This window comes from Heptranchias perlo, chromosome 9 (genome assembly GCF_035084215.1).
Source record: "Heptranchias perlo isolate sHepPer1 chromosome 9, sHepPer1.hap1, whole genome shotgun sequence".
NCBI lineage: Eukaryota > Metazoa > Chordata > Chondrichthyes > Hexanchiformes > Hexanchidae > Heptranchias > Heptranchias perlo.
The window spans coordinates 60,953,420-60,976,749 of NC_090333.1; the positions used below are offsets into that span (position 1 = coordinate 60,953,420).

Sequence of the window (23,330 nt, forward strand, 5' to 3'; positions counted from 1 at the left end):
AGAGGAGGAGCTCTCAGAGACCCGGAATAAAAGGGTAGGTTAATCGGGGTAAGTAAATTAATAATAATCGAATATCTAAAGGGAGTTTAGAAAGAAAGGTTTCTAAATATAAAGGACGGGCAGCTGGGACCTATTGCCTGCAATTCCTGCGCCATGTGGGAATTTCAGGACGCTTCATGTGTCCTTGAGGGCCACGTGTACAGGAAATGCCTCCAGTTGCTCGAGCTCAAGCTGAGGGTTTCTGAGCTTGAGGGGCAGCTGGAGTCACTGCAGAGCATAAGGGAGGCTGTAGGTTTCCTGGATCGTACATTCCAGGAGGTGGTCACTCCGCAGCCACAGAGAGTTCAGGAAAGCAAGTGGGTGGCCATCCTAAAGGATAGGAAGAGGCAGGCAGTGCAGGGATCTTCTGGGTATGTGACACTCTCAAACTGGTATTCAGCATTGAATACCAGTGAGTGCCCTATGGTGCCATGCTCAGGACTGCAAAGGACTGAACAGGGGGACACAGTGAAGTGTAGAAATGCAGTAGTTATAGGGGATTTGATAGTCGAGGGACAGACAGGCGTTTCTACAACTACCAACGTGAGTCCCACATGGTGTGTTGCCTCCTGGTGCCAGGGTAAAGGACATCACTGAGAGGGTGCAGAACATTTTGTGGGGAGAAGGGGAACAGCAAGAAGTCATAGTCCATGTGGGTACCAACAACATAGGAAAGAAAAGGGATAAAGTCCTGTGGTCAGAATTTCAGGAGCTAGGGAGGAAGTTAAAAAGCAGGACCTCAAAGTTAGTAATCTCTGGATTATTCCTGGTGCCATGCGCTAGTGAGTACAGAAATAGGAAGATAAGGCAGGATAATGCGTGGTTAGACAGTGCAAGAGGGAGGGCTTCAGATTCTTGGGGCATTGGGACCAGTTCTGGGGCAGGAGGGACCTGTTCAAGACAGACGGGTTGTACCTCAACAGAGCTGGGACCAATGTCCTTGCTGGGAGGTTCACTAGTGCTGTGAGGGAAGGTTTAAACTAATTTGGCAGGGGGATGGGCACCAGGATGAAGCATTAGAAAGGAGAAACCAGGTGCATAAAGGATTGGGAGAGACAGATAGCATTAGAGTAAGTAATAGTACAGTATTGGGGGGATCAGACTAAAAGAGAATACGTGAGGTCTAAGATAGGTTTAGAGTGCATGTGTGTAAACGCATGAAGCATGGTAAATAAAGTTGGTGAGGTGCAGGCGCAAATAGCCACATGGGATTATGATGTAGTGGCAATAATGGAGACCTGGCTCAAAAAAGGGCAGGATTGGGTACTAAATATTCCTGGACACAAGGTATTCACGAAAAATAGGGAAGGAAAAAAAGGAGTGGGGGGTGGTGGTGGCAGTATTGATTAAGGAGAATATTGCAGTGCTGGAGAGAGGATGTCCTTGAGGGGTCAAGGACAGAATCTATTTTGTTAGAGTTAAGAAACAATAGAGGCGCCATTGCAATATTGGGTGTATTCAATAGGCCACCAACTAGTGGGAAGGACTTAGAGGAGCAAATTTGAAGAGGGGGAGGAATTTCTGAAGTATGTTCAGGAGAACTTTTTTGATCAGTATGTTTATGGCCCAACGAGGAAGGAGGCATTGCTGGATCTGGTTCTGGGGAATGAAGTGGGTCAAGTGGAGCAAGTGTCAGTGGGGGAACATTTAGGGAACAGTGATCATAGTATCACTAGGTTTAGATTAGTTATGGAAAAGGACAAGGAGCAATCTAGAGTAAAAATACTTAATTGGAGGAGGACCAATTTCAGTGGGTTGAGAACAGACCTGGCCTGGGTAAATTGGAATCAAAGATTGGCAGGCAAAACTATAATCGAACAATGGGTGGCCTTTAAGAGTTACAGTCTAGGTGCATTCCTACGAAGGGGAAAGGTAGGGCAACCAAAACCAGAGCTCCCTGGATGACGAATGTGATAGAGTAAGATGAAGCAGAAAAAGGGGGTGTATGACAGATGCCAGGTTGATAATACAAGTGAGAACCAGGCTGAATATAGAAAGTACAGAGGAGAAGTGAAAAAGGAAATAAGGGGCAAAGAGGGAGTATGAGAATAGACTAGCGGCTAACATAAAAGGGAATCCAAAAGTCTTCTATAGGCATATAAATAGTAAACGGGTAGTAAGAGGAGGGGTGGGGCCGATTAGGGACCAAAATGGAGATCTAGGCATACCGGCAGAGGGCATGGCCGAGATACTAATTGAGTACTTTGCATCTGTCTTTACCAAGGAAGAAGATGCTGCCAAAGTCACAGTAAATGAGAAGGTAGTTGAGGTACTGGATGGGCTAAAAATTGATAGAGGAGGTACTAGAAAGGCTGGCTGTACTTAAAGTAGATAAGTCATCCGTTCCGGATGGGACACATCCTAGGTTGCTGAGGGAAGTAAGGGTGGAAATTGCAGAGGTGCTGGCCAGAATCTTCCAATCCTCCTTAGATATGGGGGTGGTGCCAGAGGACTGGAGAATTGCAAATGTTACACCCTTGTTCAAAAAAGGGTGTAAGGACAAACCCAGCAACTACAGGCCAGTCAGTTTAACCTCGATGGTGGGGAAGCTTTTAGAAATGATAGTCCGGGACAAAATTGATAGTCACTTGGACAAGTGTGGATTAATAAAGGAAAGCCAGCACGGATTTGTTAAAGATAAATCGTGTTTAACTAACTTAAGAACATACGGCCCTTCGAGCCTGCTCTGCCATTCAATAAGATCATGGCTGATCTTCGACCTCAACTCCATTTTTCTGCCTGATCCCCATATCCCTTGATTCCCTTGGAGTCCAAAAATCTATCAATCTCAGTCTTGAATATACTCAACGACTGAACATCCACAGCCCTTTGGGGTAGAGAATTCCAAATATTCATGACCCTCCTGAGTGAAGAAATTCCTCTTCATCTCACTCCTAAATATCCAACCCCTTATCCTGAGACTATGTCCCCTAGTTCTAGATTCTCCAGCCAGGGGAAACATCCACTCAGCCTCTACCCTGTCAAGCCCTCTTAGAATTATATATGTTCCAACGAGATCACCTCTCATTCTTCTAAACTCCAGAGAGTATAGGCCCATTCTACTCAATCTCTCCTCGTAGGACAACCCTCTCATCCCAGGAATCAATCTAGTGAACCTTTGTTGCACCGCCTCTAAGGCAAGTATATCCTTCCTTAGGTAAGGAGACCAAACTGTACACAGTACTCCAGGTGTGGGCTCACCAAAGCCCTGTACAATGGCAGCAAAACTTCCTTACTTTTGTACTCCAACCCCCTTTCAATAAAGACCAACATACCATTTGCCTTCCCAATTTCTTGATGTACCTGCATATTAACGTTCTGTGTTTGAGTTTTTTGATGAGGTAACAGAGAAGCTTGATGAGGCAATGCGGTTGATGTTGTGTATATGGACTTTCAAAAGGAGTTTGATAAAGTGCCACATAATAGACTTGTCAGCAAAATTGAAGCCCATGGAATAAAAGGGACAGTGGCAGCATGGATACGAAATTGGCAAAGTGACAGGAAACAGAGAGTAGTGGTGAACGGTTGTTTTTTGGACTGGAGGAAGGTATTCAGTGGTGTTCCCCACGGATCAGTACTAGGACCGCTGCTTTTTTTGATATATATTAATGACTTGGACTTGGGTGTACAGGGCACAATTTCAAAATTTGCAGATGACACAAAACTTGAAAGTGTAGTAAACCATGATGAGGATAGTAATGGACTCCAAGAGACATAGACAGGCTGGTGGAATGGGTGGACACATGGCAGATGAAATTTAACACAGAGAAGTGATATATTTTGACAAGAAGAATGAGGAGAGGCAATATAAACTAAATGGTACAATTGTAAAGGGGAGTGCAGGAACAGAGACCTGGGGGTATATGTGTACAAATCTTTGAAGTGGCAGGACAGGTTGAGAATGTGTGTAAAAAAGCATACGGGACCCTGGGCTTTATAAATAAAGGCATAGAGTACAAAAGCAAGGAAGTTATGTTGAACCTTTATAAAACACAGGTTCAGCCACAACTGGAGTATTGTGTCCAATCCTGGGCACCCCACTTTAGGAAGAATGTGAAGGCCTTTAGAGAGGGTGCAGAAAAGATTTACTAGAATTGTTCTATGGAACAGGGACTTCAGTTGTATGGATAGACTGGAGAAGCTGGGATTGTTCTCCTTAGAGCAGAAAAGGTTGAGAGGAGATTTGATAGAAGTGTTCAAAATTATGAAGGGTTTAGATAAAGCAAATAAAGAGAAACTGTTCTCATTGGTGGAAGAGTCAAGAACCTGAGGACACAGATTTAAGGTGATTGGCAAAAGAACCAAAGGCGACATGAAGAAAAGTAGTTATGATCTGGAATGTGCTGCCTGAAAGGGTGGTGGAAGCAGATTCAATCATGGCTTTCAAAAGGAATTGGATAAATACTTGAAGGGAAAAAAATTTGCAGGGCTACTGGGAAAGAGCAAGGGAAGGGGACTAACTGGATTGCTCTTACAAAGAGCCGGCACAGGCTCGATGGGCCGAATGGTCTCCTCCTGTGCTGTAACCATTCTATGAATAGAAAAGGTGCACTATGCACTATTTCAAGTTAAGTCATGACTGCAGAAAAAGTGATATAGTAGAAACTGGTAAATGGCAAGTTCAAGAGTGATGACAGGATGCACTTCTTCTCACAAAGAATGATCAAAAACTGGAAGGGTCTTTTGGGTAGGGTAATGAGGGTAAAAACTCTGGAGTCAATCAAGAGGCAGTTAGATCGAGCTACTGGGAGATTATATGTTGCTATGGAAGGTTGATCTATCTGGGCTGAATGGCCTCCCTAATCTATTTGTATCCTTGTGATCTCTATGAAATAAACCATAAATAAAAAGCTTTCTTTTGGATGGTTCAATGCCATAGAGCTCCAATTCACTGTACTACGGAACTGTGGGATATGAATTTCCATTGCTGAGAGTTACTGGTCTCAGTTTTCTGTTGTGTGGAGGCTCGGAGCATAGGCCCCCATACTATTTATTGATGTAGAAGAAAGATCAGGAGGCTAGTCATGTTGGGTTAGCATTGCTTATGTTGTAACCATTGGCAGTAGAGCAGCATTGAGAGAGGACTGGCGACAGGTTTCTACTTTGACCTCATGAGTGAGGAAGGTTTTGAGTGAAATAACTTAACTCCTTTCATATACAGATCTCTTCAGCTGAAATTGTAAGTGAGATGGAATCCAACATGTCATATAAGTAAAACGTACAAATGTAAACCTTTTGGTGAAGTTCACATATGAAGTCTTAACGTCCTATAACTACATACATGTGTGTGCTATTTTTATGGAGATGTTAACCTGTTTATTTTAAATGGGTTAAACTGTGTGTATCAATAGCATACACGGGAATGTAGTATGAATGCCTTAAGTGCTTATTCACGAGCTTTGATGATCAAAAGTTCTACCCTAAAAGATTTGATAGAACCATTAATAAATGTGTGCATATACAGTAACTTGCCCTATAATGTCATTCTCATGAACTCGATAATGTTTAATGTTTAGTTATTTATGATCCCATCTCAATGTAAGTATTTTGATTTTAAAAAACCCTGTTATATGATATCCTGTTGCGTTCCCTTTTGATAAAATCAAATTATACTTGAGACTGAAAAAAATCTTAGCACAGAAGCATTTTATTTCAACAACAACAACTTGCATTTATATAGCCCTTTAATGTAGTAAAAGGTCTCAAGGCCCTTCAGAGGAGCGTTATTAAACAGAATTTGACACCAAGCCACATAAGGAGGTATTAGGACAGATGACCAAAAGCTTTGTCAGAGAGGTAGATTTTAAGAAGCATCTTAAATGAGGAAAGAAATGTAGAGAGGCAGAGAGGTTTAGGTAGGGAATTCCAGAGCTTAGGGTCTAGGCAGCTGAAGGCATGGCTTCAAATGGTGGAGCGATTAAAATCGGGGATGCGCAAGAGGCAAGAATTGGAGGAGCGCAGAGATCTTGGAGGGTTGTAGGGCTGGAGGAGAATACAGAGATAGGGAGAAATGAGGCCATGGAGGGATTTGAAAACAAGGATGTGAATTTTAAAATTGAGGTGTTCTCGGATTGTGAGCCAATGTAGGTCAGTGAGGACAGGGGTGATGGGAAAACAGAACTTGGTGCGAGTTAGGATATGGGCAGCAGAGTTTTGGATGAGCTCAAGTTTATGGAGGGTGGAAGATGGGAGGCCGGCCATGAGAGCATTGGAATAGTCCAGTCTGGAGGTGACAAAGGCATGGATAAGGGTTTCAGCAGAAGATGAGCTGAGGCAGGGGCGGAGACGGGCGATGTTACAGAGGTGGAAGTAGACGGTCTTGGTGATGGAGTGGATAAGTGGTCGAAAGCTCATCTCAGGGTCAAATAGGACGCCAAGGTTGCGAACGGTCTGGTTCAGCCTCAGACAGTGGCCAGGAAGAGGGATGGAGTTGGTAGCTAGGGAACGGAGTTTGCGGCGGGGACCAAAGACAATAGCTTTGGTCTTCCCAATATTTAGTTGGAGGAAATTTTTGCTCATCCAGTACTGGATGTCAGACAAGTAGTGTGACAAATCAGAGACAGTGAAGGGATCGCGGGAGGTGGTTGTGAGGTAGAGCTGGATGTCGTCAGCGTACATGTGGAATCTGACATTATGTTTTTGGATGGTGTTGCCAAGGGGCAGCATGTAGATGAGAAATAGGAAGGGGCCCAGGATAGATCCTCGGGGGACTCCAGGGGTAACAGTTCGGGAGCGGGATTGGAAGCTATTGCAGGTGATTCTCTGGCTACGACTGGATAGATAAGAATGGTACCAGGCGAGTGCAGTCCTACCCAGCTGGATGACGGAGGAGAGGCTTTGGAGGAGGATGGTGTGATCAACCGTGTCAAAGGCTGTAGACAGGTGGAGAAGGATGAGGAGGGATAGTTTACCATCATCACAGTCACTGTGAAATATTGATTCTGTTAGGATCAATCAGCTCTCTTCAGACCATAATTCTAGCCATTAGCCATTTAAATCCAATTTTTTCCCCCCATTCTCACTACATTATAATTTCTTAGTCAAATCACTGTGTGCCCAGAGGTGTCATTGCTGCAAAGGGAACTTTATTATCGGGTAAGTCCTTACCCTCAGATAAGTGAGAATTTTATGATGTCAGATTAGTTTGTGATAAACAGTACTCCAGATTACATACATCAAGCATTAATGAAGGTAATCTGGCACAGCCTCTGAAAACAAATTACTGCTATTCCGATTCACTTTTTTATTCAAGGTAAACCTACAAAAGTGGAAAAATGTTTGATTTAAGACAGACTGCTGCAAAGAGCAAAATATCACAGCACATTAATTATTTATCTTTTTTGTTTGTTTAGGTACTTTTGGTTCACACATTCTGACATTTTCTGGCAGAACTGACACCAAGTATGCCAAACTTTTGAAGCAGTTCCCTCAAATGTATTCGGTGACTGTTTGTGCTCAAGTACAATTCGATTCAACTTATGTGGGAGTTTTCACTGTCTTTTCCTATTCAATCCCATCATTTATTAACGAGTTCCAGCTCCGTGCTAACATTGTCCGTGATCAGCAAATCCAGCTCGCGCTGCTTGTCCATGGTGTTCATAGTCCTTACTCCCAGGCTATGGAGAATAATGGCAGGTGGCATCATTTGTGCGTGAGCTGGACCCGCCATGGTGGTGGCTGGGCCATTGCAGCAGATGGATCCGTCATTGCATCTGGAGACCATCTTTACATTTCTGACGATATCGGATCAGGTGGAGTTTTCATTATTGGTCAAGAGCAAGACACATTCGGTGGATCATTTAAGAAGGATGAATCGTTCATTGGGAATATTACACAGCTCCACATTTGGGATCGTGTTTTGAATGTCAGTGAGATTCAAGCTTTAGTAGAAGATTGTTTGGTCGTTCCGCTGGGATTATTTTTTCAGTGGAACTTTTCCGCCTTTGAAGTTGAATCCACGGTGCAGGTACACAAAGGATTTTCCCAGTGTAAAGGTAATTTGACAAAAATAAGTATTTCTTTCTATTTTGTTGGGGACTGCATTTTTTAAAAGGTTGAGTTATGCGAGGGAGGCTGTTTGGTCTACTAACAAGGTATGTGTCAAAGTGATAAGATTTGGGTTTGGGATGTTAAGGTGCTTGAGTGGTTGTGACCCATTTCATTGCAGGAAGTGAAAGTTGGAGTATTAGTCAACATGGGTGAGCAGGTTAGCTTCTCTGAGCTGGTACCTCCTGCCCTCCATCATTTCATTGGCATTCAATTATTTAATGAGAGAATTAAAAAAAATAGCTACAGAACTAGAAAGCGTTTCCCCACTGTCTCTGAAGTATCCAGGGAAGAGCAAACTATGAAATTGATGAAATGCTGCAAATGTAATATATCTATGTTCATTGAGGGCTTAAAGATCAATTTGATAAATAGGAGGTTGTGAGCATGATCACACAGAGCTGATGGAGATAATATAATTTTAAAAAGTCCAAAGTGAAAACAAGTAAAACCCCTGAATACTGCAAACCTGGAAAAAAAGCACTCCAGAAAATTGAGGTCAAAGTGAAGTTTCCAGTGTGTGAAGCTGTGCTAACAGAAAGTCTTTGAGCCAAACAATGAGTAATCTTATAATGCTTTCCACACTTATGTCATTAAATTCTTGTGGTACTTCACTGTCATTTATCTTTGAAATTTCAGTAGAGATAGAATAATGGAGAGTGCTGCTCCCTAGTGGTAGGAAGAAGCATAGTCAGGAAGAAAATACTGCACTGGTGTGCAGGTACAATGAAAATAGACACTTAACTATCAGAGTTTTTATTGGGAAGGAGGATTGTGTATAGGAAAGTAAGGGCACTTTTCGTGAGAAGAAATCAACGCTTGAGGAGAAAATGTGTCAGGCACTAAGTCAGTACTCGTGATTGTTTATATCTTTTATTCAAGTGCAAAAAACATTTATGTGCCTCTTAAGAGATTTGCAGGTCATGACTAAAACCAACATTGATTTTCAACATAATATCAGTTCCTTTTGGGATATACATTTGTACAATTCATTTATTTCTAATAGCTGAACAAAATGATTTTACTTCAGCCAATTTCATTTTAATATTTGTCCCTCAGTACTACACTCAGCTTTTAAAAACAAAGTTATCAATTTGGCTGTTAACTATAATCAAATCTGCACAGAAGTGAGAAATTTAGCATTTTACGTCTTCCAGCAAAAGTATTTCTTTATTAGCCAATTAATTACTGAAGTGCTGCAGCACAAAATCTAAAATAGAACTTACCATTTATCACTATTAATCTGTCAAACCGTATTAATTCAGTTTGATTCATCATTTTAGTTTGAGTCATGTACTTTATCATTTTCATTTGCATGATACTGTATGCATACCATTGTCTCCAAGTGTCTTCACCACCGTTTAGACTTTCTGTATATTATAAAGGCTAAAAAAATGAAGGAATGTGTTCGAACACAGCCACTCATCTTGGGGATTAGATCGGCACATCAATAAAGCAGTTAAGTTTTGCTGTTGTGGCATATGTAGTCTTCTGAGCCCCTGGACATGTTGCTGCCTTGTATTGTATAAGCGCTGGTTTTCCAAGGTTCTGCTGGCAGCGAAGAGCCTCACTGGCCAAGAGCGTGGGTTGTGAAATCAGGCATGCAGCCTGGTGTGTTTCCAGCAAAGAAAAAAAAGTGGGTCTACTGGTGGCTGCACTGCTGGCCAATGCAACTACTCTTTCTGTGACCGTGCATTAAGGCTTTGCAACACTGGATCCTTCCAAGGCATATGCCAAATCAATCAGTTGTGCACAGATGCATCAAGCAAGTGGACAAGGCCTTGTTTGCAAAGGGCAACCTGTTCACCGCTCTCCCTGTGGAAAGGAGGCATCAGCTCAACAGGGCACAGAATGTTTCCTAGCTGCTGGGAGTCTCGAGTACGGGGTGTCGTAGATGGCATCCAGCTTTGAGCCTAGCTACCACCTCCTGACAGGCAAGGTGCACAGTTGTCCTCTGGGGAGGGTGCTCTGAAGTGCTGAACAGGGCAAACTTCCTTGCCCCCATTTCATGCAGTACACATCTACTTTGCCGGCCATCAAGCAGGGAGTCAGGTCCTGCACTGTTCTGTCACTTGCCTACACACTGCATTTCATGCCTCCACATTGGATTTCCTTTCACTGCATTTTTGCCTGACATTTCTTCCCTCTATCCCTCCTGTGGCCTTGGCAAAGGCTGATAAATATTTAAAATTCATTATGAAGCTTTATAAAGGCTCTAGAATTCCCTCCCTAAACCTCTCCACTCCTCTACCTTTCTCTCCTCCTTGAAGATGCTCCTTAAAACCTACCTCTTTGACCAAGCTTTTGGTCATCTGTCCAAATTTCTCCTTATGTGGCTCAGTGTCAAATTTTGTTTGATTCGCTCCAGTGAAGTGCCTTGGAACGTTTCACTACATTAAAGGCGTTCTATAAATGCAAGTTGTCATTGTTGAAACAATATTTGACCCCAGAGGCAGCCACTTGTCTTTCAGTGAGCATGTCTCTTTACATTCGAGTGGATGCCCAGATTTTTGAATCTCCCATTAAGTCAGCTACCAGCAACATTATGCTGGGAGCATAGTCGTCTTGGTGCACTGCGGGCTAACTCGGGTCCACCAGCCATTCCCTCAACAGATTTTGCTGCCTTGCAAAATCGTCCCTATAGTATAGATGTGTTTTTTTAGAAAGTCTTTATTGTGAGGTGCTAGCTGATGGTAAAATGGCATGCTGTTTACTGTTTGCTACAACATCACTGACATTTTTATTACCCTTTTATATATATCATGCCATCATTGCCGGGCTCAGCATGTCTGCAGAATCATGGCAAGCCTCAAAGAATAATTTCTTATTTAATAAATATAAACCGTGGACTATATATAAAAGATAGATTTTATGAATTCACGTTGCCAGCATGAGCTTTGCACCCAAATTCCTGATGTGCCCCCTCAGCAGGTGAAGCTTCACATCAGCCGTGTGTTTGTTAATTTTTACAGTATAGAGTAAATTTTTAAGAAATGTATGGCAGTAAGTTTAAGGTAATATTTCAATTTGTTGCACGTTGCATTGCAATATTGCTTGTTTAAATTGCTGCTTTGTAGCACACTGCCAGCCATTGATTGTCCTACATGTAACTCACTTTAAGGTAACCATTGTCCTCTTTTAACATATGGGCCTTGAAATTGCACTGGTAGATGCTAACATATGAATGATTAACAAAATGCCTCTCAACTGTTTTTAAATAGAGCAATATCTCCATTAAATAAATGGGCTAATGTCTCTGCAAAAATACTAGAGCGAGGAATTTCAAATGAAGGTGTTTGTGCACTGTTACCTCACAGCACAATTTCAAAACCATGGATGCTCTAGTGAGCGAAGTTTATATTGGAAGAATATGCACAAACTATTGTTAGCTGATGCACTAGACCTCTGTTTACTTTTCTAAGAATAACTGGGATTTCGCATAATGCAGAGCACATGTTCTGTATTGTATTTGACATTTATTTTATAAAGAAAATTGTGTTGATGATCTTGCAAACCAGGATTAAGGAAAAAGTTTACTGGCTATTCTATTTAAAATCAACTTGTGCCAGGCCTGTACAAAGGGCAAATTTGATTGAAGTACAGATTTTACTTTTATGGCTTGAATTGTCTATTTGGAGCAAGTTTATTCAGCTGCACTTCAACTGCTGACCAAAGAACACCTTTCATCTTTCACCTTTTCACCCTCGAGTTTTCCTCATCACTGATGATCTATGGGAACACCACGAGTTCAGAATGCACCAGTAATTGATTGATAAGCGAGGGAAGGTCTAATTGATAATTTCATTCATATTCTAAGATTGTTCCAGTGAGTTTAAAAAAAAAATTCTCTCCCACTTTAGATTCCTTCTTGCTGCATTATTACTGGCAGAAAGAGGTGGGAGATGACTTGATGTCAGGCCTCTCCTGACCCTGCTCTTGGGCTAGCTGCTTGGGGGTGGATGAGAGTGGCCTAGCATGACTCATTTATTGATTGATTTTTTTCCCCTGCTCTGTGCCTCACTCTGAGGGTATAACGGAGATTAGAACTTTCGCACCGGGAATGCCACATGCCTGATGTATCTCACACATCAACTTATTATACTCTTGGACATTACTCAACATGAAAGTTATTCGTTTTTGAGCAACTTACCCTGAGTGCAGTGGAAAGAGAAATTTCTGATGAGAACTGCTAATTAATTAGCTTGGCTTCGAAATATGCAATTTAATTTTTTTTTATACATTCATGGGATGTGGGCGACACTGGCAAGGCCAGCATTTATTTCCCATCCCTAATTGCCCTTGAGAGGGTGGTGGTGAGCTGCTGCCTTGAACTGCTGCAGTCAGCCTAGCAACACAATTTTGATTAGCATTAGTGCAAAACTAGCAGCTGATCATCATTTGCTTGTAATATTGATCATTTAATGCAGTCAAGCTGCTAATGAGCCAACCTAACCAGTTTAAATGTAAAAAGATTCATTAATGATGCTTTACACAAGCAATTGAGAAAAGTCAAATTTTTCTGCATCAGCATCTCTTTATTAACTTCTATAATGGCGCATTGCAACGATTTTTTTGATGGAGTTCGGTGGCCCCAAGCATGTTAAGGATGTGTCAAGCTTTGCAATATGATGTTGGAAGAGTCGATTCATTCTCAACTACTTGGAGGACCAGGCTGGGGGTCTGGAAGAAGTTTGATGACTTAAAGTAGAGCACAAAGGTAAAGCATTAATGTTCGTATCAAGTAGTAGTACAGAATGTATCTGGGCAGGGAGGAAGGTAGTGATATATGACAGAGAAATGGTAATAAGTAATGCTTTAGAAGTGGAAATAGCAAGGTTATGCAAATTATATTACACATACCATGATGGGAAACTGGAATATACTGTAGCAAGGAATTTGCATGGGTCAGGTCACCTTGTCTCAATCCCCACTGCTCTTATATTTAAATTGTAAACAATTTTACAACACCAAGTTATAGTCCAACAAATTTATTTTAAATTCCACAAGCTTTCGGAGGCTTCCTCCTTCGTCAGATGAACGGTGTGGAAATGAAATTTTCGAATCCTTCGCATTTGAAAATCACAGAACAATGCCTGGTGATTACTGCCCGTTGCCAAAGCAATCACAGTGAGCAGACAGAAAGGTGTCACCTAAAAGGCCACCGAATATACAAAACCCCCCAAAAAAAAGAGAGAGAGAGAGAGAGAAGGAAGACAGTCAATGACCCGTTATATTAAAAACAGATAACATTTGTTCGCTGGTGGGGTTACGTGTAGTGTGACATGAACCCAAGATCCCGGTTGAGGCCATCCTCATGGGTGCGGAACTTGGCTATCAATTTCTGCTCGACGATTTTGCGTTGTCGTGTGTCTCGAAGGCCGCCTTGGAGTATGCTTACCCGAAGGTCGGTGGCTGAATGTCCATGACTGCTGAAGTGTTCCCCGACAGGGAGAGAACCCTCCTGTTTGGCGATTGTTGCACGGTGTCCGTTCATCTGTTGTCGCAGCGTCTGCATGGTCTCGCCAATGTACCATGCTCTGGGGCATCCTTTCCTGCAACGTATGAGGTAGACAACGTTGGCCGAGTCACAGGAGTATGAACCGTGCACCTGGTGGGTGGTGTCCTCTCGTGTGATGGTGGTATCTGTGTCGATGATCTGGCATGTCTTGCAGAGGTTACCGTGGCAGGGTTGTGTGGTGTCGTGGACGCTGTTCTCCTGAAAGCTGGGTAATTTGCTGCGAACGATGGTTTGTTTGAGGTTGGGTGGCTGTTTAAAGGCGAGTAGTGGAGGTGTGGGGATGGCCATAGCGAGGTGTTCGTCATCATTGATGACATGTTGAAGGCTGCGGAGAACATGGCGTAGTTTCTCCGCTCCGGGGAAGTACTGGACGACGAAGGGTACTCTGTTGGTTGCGTCCCGTGTTAGTCTTCTGAGGAGGTCTACGCGATTTTTCGCTGTGGCCCGCCGGAACTGTCGATCGATGAGTCGAGCATCATATCCCGTTCTTACGAGGGCGTCTTTCAGCGTCTGTAGGTGTCCATCGCGTTCCTCCTCGTCTGAGCAGATCCTGTGTATTCGCAGGGCCTGTCCATAGGGGATGGCCTCTTTGACGTGGTTAGGGTGGAAGCTGGAAAAGTGGAGCATCGTGAGGTTGTCCGTGGGCTTGCGGTGGAGTGAGGTGCTGAGGTGCCCGTCTTTGATGGAGATTCGTGTGTCCAAGAAAGAAACTGATTCTGAGGAGTAGTCCATGGTGAGCTTGATGGTGGGATGGAACTTGTTGATGTTATCGTGTAGTCTCTTTAGTGATTCTTCGCCGTGGGTCCATAGAAAGAAAATGTCGTCGATGTATCTGGTGTATAGTGTTGGTTGGAGGTCCTGTGCAGTGAAGAAGTCCTGCTCGAACTTGTGCATGAAAATGTTGGCGTATTGGGGTGCGAATTTGGTCCCCATGGCTGTTCCGTGTGTTTGGGTAAAGAACTGGTTATTGAAGGTGAAGACATTGTGATCCAGGATGAAGCGGATGAGTTGTAGGATGGTGTCTGGAGATTGGCTGTTGTTGGTGTTGAGTATTGATGCTGTCGCAGCGATGCCGTCATCGTGGGGGATACTAGTGTAGAGTGCCGAGACGTCCATCGTGGTGAGAAGTGTTCCTGGTTCAACAGGTCCATGGGTACTGAGTTTTCAGGACGTCCTATCGTATCAGGCAACGGAACCCTGTGTGAGAACCTCTCTGGATACATCGAGGGCATCCTGAAACCCATCGTGCAGGGAACCCCCAGCTTCTGTTGCGACACTACAGACTTTCGACAAAAACTCAGTACCCACGGACCTGTTGAACCAGGAACACTTCTCACCACGGTGGACGTCTCGGCACTCTACACCAGTATTCCCCACGATGACGGCATCGCTGCGACAGCATCAATACTCAACACCAACAACAGCCAATCTCCAGACGCCATCCTACAACTCATCCGCTTCATCCTGGATCACAATGTCTTCACCTTCAATAACCAGTTCTTTACCCAAACACACGGAACAGCCATGGGGACCAAATTCGCACCCCAATACGCCAACATTTTCATGCACAAGTTCGAGCAGGACTTCTTCACTGCACAGGACCTCCAACCAACACTATACACCAGATACATCGACGACATTTTCTTTCTATGGACCCACGGTGAGGAATCACTAAAGAGACTACACGATAACATCAACAAGTTCCATCCCACCATCAAGCTCACCATGGACTACTCCTCAGAATCAGTTTCTTTCTTGGACACACGAATCTCCATCAAAGACGGGCACCTCAGCACCTCACTCCACCGCAAGCCCACGGACAACCTCACGATGCTCCACTTTTCCAGCTTCCACCCTAACCACGTCAAAGAGGCCATCCCCTATGGACAGGCCCTGCGGATACACAGGATCTGCTCAGACGAGGAGGAACGCGATGGACACCTACAGACGCTGAAAGACGCCCTAGTAAGAACGGGATATGATGCTCGACTCATCGATCGACAGTTCCGGCAGGCCACAGCGAAAAATCGCGTAGACCTCCTCAGAAGACTAACACGGGACGCAACCAACAGAGTACCCTTCGTCGTCCAGTACTTCCCCGGAGCGGAGAAACTACGCCATGTTCTCCGCAGCCTTCAACATGTCATCAATGATGACGAACACCTCGCTATGGCCATCCCCACACCTCCACTACTCGCCTTTAAACAGCCACCCAACCTCAAACAAACCATCGTTCGCAGCAAATTACCTAGCTTTCAAGAGAACAGCGTCCACGACACCACACAACCCTGCCACGGTAACCTCTGCAAGACATGCCAGATCATCGACACAGATACCACCATCACACGAGAGGACACCACCCACCAGGTGCACGGTTCATACTCCTGTGACTCGACCAACGTTGTCTACCTCATACTTTGCAGGAAAGGATGCCCCAGAGCATGGTACATTGGCGAGACCATGCAGACGCTGCGACAACGGATGAACGGACACCGCGCAACAATCGCCAAACAGGAGGGTTCTCTCCCTGTCGGGGAACACTTCAGCAGTCATGGACATTCAGCCATCGACCTTCGGGTAAGCATACTCCAAGGCGGCCTTCGAGACACACGACAACGCAAAATCGTCGAGCAGAAATTGATAGCCAAGTTCCGCACCCATGAGGACGGCCTCAACCGGGATCTTGGGTTCATGTCACACTACACGTAACCCCACCAGCGAACAAATGTTATCTGTTTTTAATATAACGGGTCATTGACTGTCTTCCTTCTCTCTCTCTCTCTCTCTTTTTTTTGGGGGGGTTTGTATATTCGGTGGCCTTTTAGGTGACACCTTTCTGTCTGCTCACTGTGATTGCCTTGGCAACGGGCAGTAATCACCAGGCAGTGTTCTGTGATTTTCAAATGCGAAGGATTCGAAAATTTCATTTCCACACCATTCACCTGACGAAGGAGGAAGCCTCCGAAAGCTTGTGGAATTTAAAATAAATTTGTTGGACTATAACTTGGTGTTGTAAAATTGTTTACAATTGTCAACCCCAGTCCATCACCGGCATCTCCACATCATGGCTTATATTTAAAGGCACACTCACATAAGAGGAGGGATACAGCATGGAACAGGTGATGGACTTCATACATGAAGCAGTTCAGTTCTTATGAGCATCACAGTTTAATTTATTTGTGAGAGTGTCTGGAAGCATTGTGACTGTGGTGATTGAAGAATTGTTTAGAACTTTTGATTTGTATCATTTACCGTGATTTTCACACTACATTAAACCAATAGGTCCATACATATTGATTATGCACAATGGTGCTCCTGACGACAGTACCAAAATGGGTACATACTCATAATATCTCTCTGCTACCTTCACAGGGCAAAGAGAACCCAGTGGTCTACAAGGCACTCTGGACGAACCCCACTCACCTGAGTACCAGAAGCCACCAATTTCATTTGAAACAAGCACTTGCAGGGGTACACATACCATAGGTGTATATAGTGATGTTGAGAATAAAATAGAAAGTGAGCTACTGAGCAATGGTAAGGAAGAGGTTGCAATGGTGATTGATTGGGGCCAACTGGCACAGACTGGAATTCCAGCATGCTTAGACTCCCTGCTGAGTTGTATGCGATACACAGACTTTAGTGGGTCTAATTTCAAAAGGAGGTCAGTAAAACAATAGCACAATATTGATGAGCAGTTACTTCCTACTTCCCTCCTTGCACATGGCATTGGAAATTCATTGGGTAGTGTGGGAGGGGAATCCAACATTCAGATATCTGATGCCATCTCAGATATAACTGTTGTCGTCGGACAATGGTTATTTGCACTGCTGTGTGCAATTGCAGTCAACTGTAAGTAGGTCACTGGCTAGGTGTTAATTCAATACTCTTTGACTGGATGTTAACTGAACAGTTAAAACTGGTTTGTGTTTGAAAGGTATTTATAGGGCGAATTACCTGCAAGAGCACAGCACTCAAGTAGAGTGCACAGCAGAGTGTGCTGGTCACGGAGTGAGCGGGGGATAGAGTGAGGACTTTTAAAATGGGAATTTGGTGAGAGTGGGAATTAGATGCAGAGGGGGAAGGAGATGGTAAGTAAATTAACTGGGGATCAAAATTTAAGTGTTCAATTATTTACACTTGTTTTAATGCTTAACTGTGTGGTAGATTAAGGGTCTACAAAACTTAAGAAATAGAAATGAATAAATAAGAGGTGAGGGCAAAAACCTAACTAGCAGCTTTAAGTTGGTAATAAAAAGTAAATATATAAAAACTGATGTCAAGTAGGGAAAGAAATAGGATATTTGAACTAAACTAAGCAATAAAAAGTACCTGAAAGAAATAAAATTAAATCCACCTGATCAAAATTTAGCATTAAAGATGAATGAGTTAGCTTTGGAAATAGATAAATAAATAATTACTGTACAATAAATAAAGAACAGATAATGGCAGCACAGGCAATGTGTCGGGACTGCAGAATGGGATTTTGTGGACACCGGATGAACACACCTATGGGAAATGTCTATCTCCTGAGTCACTCTGGCTCAGAGTTATTGAGCTCAAGCGCCAGTTAGAGACACTCTGACACTTAAGGATGGGGAAGGAATATCTGGATAGTTTACTGCAGAACAAAGAGGAATGTGTGACTGACAATCAGCAGGATAAGGGGGACCTAGTGGAGGTAGGGAAGGAGATACTGTAGTATTTGGACCTGTCCAACAGGTATGACGTACTTTCTGCCTATAGAGATAAGGAAGAAGGCTGCCCAAAGGATGGCCAGAATGCTAACCAAAGCACCGTGAAGCAGGAAGCAGTCCAAGAGGGGGAACAGCAGAACAGAAAGGTTGGAGTTATAGGGGATTTGATAATTAGGGGAATAGAGGGTCTCCCCTCAGTTGTGATTGAGAGTCCAGGAGGGTGTATTGCTTATGTGATGCCAAGGTAAAGGATATCTCAAAGCGGCTGAAAAGGAACTTGGAAACGGAGAGGGAAGAACCAGTTGTTGTGATCCAGGTTGGAACCAATGACATTGGAAAGAACAGGGAGGAGGTCCTGCTGAGGGACTATCAGGAGCTAGGTGCTAAATTAAAAAGCAGGAGCTCAAGCATGGTAATCTCTGGATTACTACCTGAGCTACGTGGGAATTGGCATAGGGATAAACAGATCAGGAAAGTAAATACATGGCTGAAAGACTGGTGTGGGGAGGAGGGGTTCCATTTCTTGGGACACTGGCATCAGTACTAGGACAAGAAGGAGCTGCACCACCAGGTGCAACCGAACTGAGCTGGAACCAAGGTCCCAGCGGAAAGGATAAATCCAGCAGGCTGGGAGAGTTATAAAAAGCAACAAAGGGATACAAAGAAAGCAATAACAGGTGGAAAAAGGGAATATAAAAAATTTGCAAGAGATATCAAAGGTAGCAGTAAACATTTTTATAAATATATTAAGGGAGAGTGATAAAGGGGACTGTGGGCCCATTAAAGACAGACACAGGTGAAATTATAATGGACAATAAGGAAATGGCAGACTTGTTAAATGAATACACTACATCCATTTTCGCAGTAGAGGAAGTGAACAAAATACCAACGGTACAAGGGAATCTAAAAATAAATCAAGTGGGTGTACATATTAGTATAAGTCTGAAAATGGTAATGGAGAAAGTAATGGGACTTATGATAGACAAATCTCCAGGACCTGATGGTTTCCACCTCAGGGCTTTAAAAGAAACAGGTGGGGAAATTGCAGCTACGTTAATCACTATTTTCCAAAGCTCGCTAGATTCAGGAATTGTGCTGTTGGATTGGAAAATTGCAAATGTCACACCATTATTTAGGAAAGGAGGGAGAGAGAAACAAGGAAATTACAGACCTGTCAGTTTAACATCAGTTGTGGGGAAGTCACTGGAATCTATCATCAGGGAGTGAGTGACTGAGCATTTGAACAAGTATGAGCTGATCAAAGAGAGTCAGCATGGATTTGTGAAAGGTAGGTCATGTCTGACTAATCAAGTTAAATTTGGAGAGGAGGTCACTAACATGGTGGACAGGTAAGAACATAAGAAATAGGAGCAGGAGTAGGCCATATGGTCCTCGAGGCTCCTCCGTTATTCATTAAAATCATGGCTGATCTTCTATCTCAACTGCACTTTCCTGCCCTATCCTCATATACCTTGATGTCCTTAGTGTCCAAATATCCATCGATCTCAGTCTTGAATATACTCAACGACTGAGCATCCGTAGCCCTCTGGGGTAGAGAATTCCAAAGATTCACAACCCTCTGAGTGAAGAAATCTTTCCTCATCTCGGTCCTAAATGGCCGACCCCTTATCCTGAGACTGTGACCCCTAGTTCTAGACTGTCCAGCCAGGGGAAACACCTTCTCAGCACCTACCCTGTCAAGCCCTCTCAGAATTTTATACGTTTCACTGAGATCACCTCTCATTCGTCCAAACTCTGGGAGTGTCTATAAATGTTATCTACATGGACTTCCAGAAGGCAATTGATAAGGTTCTGCACAAGAGATTATTTACCTTATGACATGGGTTGGGAATTGGTTGGGAGATAGGAGACAAAGAGTAGGGATAAGGGGTTCATTCTCTGATTGGCAGGATGTGATGAATGGTTTTCCGCAGGGATCTATACTGGGCCTCAGATTTTCACCATCTACATCAATGACTTGGATGAAGGAATAGAGGGGTTAAATTGGTTAATCCCCGAAAACGGACGCGGGGATCGCGGTGCGTGATTTAGCCGCGCCCGGTCTTTGAGATGCAGGCGGCATGTAACATTTTACTGCCTGGTGATTTCTATGATTGCTGCGTGCAGCCAGTGCTACCTGTGCTGCTGAATGGCTGTTTACCAGCAGGGGACCCAGATATTGCAAATGGCTAGCTTCACTTAAAGGCAGCCTGCACCTTTTAAAGGGAAGGTGCATTATGGCTGCAGGAAGTGGTGGAAGTCAATAGTGAAGTGAATCTGTGCTGCAATATTGTAAACATGGTGATAATGGGAATTCTGGAATTTTTAATGAGCAAGAACTTGGCTACTCAAAGTTTACGGGACCCATATGTTTTCAAACTATAAGATACGGAGTCTGAATGGAGATCAGAAATTGCACACGTAAAAACACAGATGCAGGTCCCGTCCTTATGTTTACAAATTGTTGAGTTCCTTCAAAACATTGAATAAAGGTTGCTCAGCACTATGCCCCCCCATCCCCCGCCACCAATCACCCACTTACCAATAAACTCTTTCAATCAGTACTTAACTCTTCCGATCAGATGCTTCATCTCACCCTCACACATTACCACTGTTGCAAGCCACACACCCATAACTCACAGGTCAAAAACACTGGCAGCAATTCAATCATGACAGCCACATCACCCAAACTTCTGGCAGGACATCTCACCGACACACTTCCCGCTTTCTTGCAGGAGAACGTGGCACATCACAGGAGGCAGCAAGTGGCAGTGGCTTCATGGAACACGAACCTGCTGTCCTCTCTCAGGATGACAGCATTCCTGTCCCACCCCTACCACCCCACCAGTGCCCATGCTGTTGCCTGTCAGCTAGCCAGCCCACTCCCTGTAGAGTATTGAAACTTTATTATAGCAACATAGGAACAGGAGTAGGCCATTTGGCCCCTCGAGCCTGTTCTGCCATTCAATAAGATCATGGCTGATCTGTGACCTAACTGCATATACCCGCCTTAGCCCCATATCCCTTACAAAATCTATCAATCTCAGATTTAAAATTAACAATTGAGCTAGATCAATTGCCATTTGAGGAAGTGTTCCAAACTTCTACCACCATTTGTGTGTAGAAGTGTTTCCTAACTTCACTCCTTGTCCTAGTATTCAAGTATAGGAGACCTCCAAAAACCAGTACAAAATCATCAGCAGCCAGAAGCAATAATCCAGCAACTAACCTGTAACTTCTGCATGATCCCTTTAAATAGTGTTGGGGGGTGGGGGGTCCCCGTGCTGTTTAAGACCTGTTCAGCTATGCGGGGTTGGCTGGAGCGTGGAGTTCCAAAATCGCATCTGTCCCTTTAAATCAGTGTTGCACACTGATCTACCGCATAATCTCCCTACTTTACATGCTGCCGGCGTTAGTTAAGTGCGTGTGCGCAAACACCTTTACCAAAATGGTGTCCTGCGCATGTTGATTCAATGGGCTAGATACAGAAAAAGTATTTCCTCTGGTGGGGAATCCAGAACAAGGTGGCACAATCCTAAAATTAGAGCCAAGCCATTCAGGAGTGAAATCAGGAAGCACTTTCACACACATCTGGAACTTCCCCACCCCCCCCCACAAAAGGCTATTCCCCCCCCCCCCCCCCCCCCAAACTAGGTCAATTGGAATTTTCAAGATACAGATTGAGAGGTTTTTATTAGCTAAGGATATCAAGGAATATGGATCAAAGGCAGGTTAATGGAGTTGAGGTACCGATCAGCCATGATCTAATTGAATGGCGGAACAGGCTCGAGGGCTTACTCCCGTTCCTGTGTTGCTTTGTGCAGAATTTAGTTACACAGGCTATAAGCAAAGTAGAAAGATCTTTCATGAATGCTCCCACTCTTGCTCTGAGGCCCAATCTCCAAGTTGAAGTCACAGCTGGCTTGAATTTGTTTGGTTACAGCCAAGCATGGGGGGCGGGGGTGGTGGAAGGGGGAAATTCTAAGACCTCACAAGTGCCCACTGTTCTCCACTTAGACAAAATGGTATGCATCATGAGTAGAAACTCTCCAGAGTATCACTGGAGCATCAGTTTGCACCTATGTCAGCAGTAGTTTTGTGGCATCATTTAGCCCAGCACAAGTTGACAATAGGCCGACATCTAACAGCAACGGGACCCTGGCACTGATGCACATGCATCAGGGTTAGTTGTAGGTACATACAATGGGTATTCTGCATCCCTAGAAGCTCTGCACTTGTCAATCCAGACATGCACCAGCACTACTCCCTCTCCTAGAGGAGCCTTTAGTAAGGCACTTGGGTAACTAAGGCAGAGAAATTCATGACCACCAAGGGGCAAATGTTAAACATGTACATGACAGACACCATAATAAATTGAATGCACTTTTAACAAATATTGGCAGTCTGCCATTCTTGTGTAGAAAAGAAGGCATTGGTTATCCAAAAGACAAATGCAGCAACTGATTCCTGAGATGTCACCTTTGGGTGACTGGAAGGTCCTTGTAACATTAAAGTTAATGGCAATGGTGACCTTTCACTGCATCTGGTTGTGTATTGCAGATGGTTTACTGCTTCTGTAGCTCTTGTACCAGGTGGCACACGCAGTAATAACTTCCTGTTGAACTTAATTCTCCTTGTCCGCACTCAGTAAGCCCTGGTAGACCCATTGTCTGAGGTAATACCTGCTGTGACTCATATGCCCCTTATGCTCTTGCACTTCCAGATGCCCTCTCTACTTGCTTCAATATGCCTACCAGTGGTGACTACACTCGTGCTCTTGAACAGAAAACTATGAGTACTGTTCATATCTTTCACCGCTGTGCTGATGCTTACAAATCTTCCTCTTTATTAAATTCATCAATACACATTTTGATTTGATTGTGCAGTTGCAGAATGTTGTACAAATTCATCACTAATTTTCATTAACTAGCATTTTTTCTATCCCTTTTTATTACCTATTTTTACTTTTACTTTGAAGCGATAGGAATCCTTAGCTGTGCTAAACATAGTCTCCTGGCATTTTCTTCTGA

The 23,330-nt window shown here is 43.7% G+C and overlaps 1 protein-coding gene across 1 annotated transcript in view; it reads left to right on the plus strand.

Moving 5' to 3' along the window:
* LOC137324915 (adhesion G-protein coupled receptor D2) overlaps window positions 1-23,330 on the plus strand; it is a 257,856-nt gene that overhangs the window by 5,905 nt on the left and 228,621 nt on the right. The window contains exon 4 of the mRNA XM_067989607.1: window positions 7,392-8,033. Within this exon, the coding sequence (XP_067845708.1) occupies window positions 7,392-8,033 (642 nt within the window). The remainder of the gene's footprint in view (window positions 1-7,391; window positions 8,034-23,330) is intronic.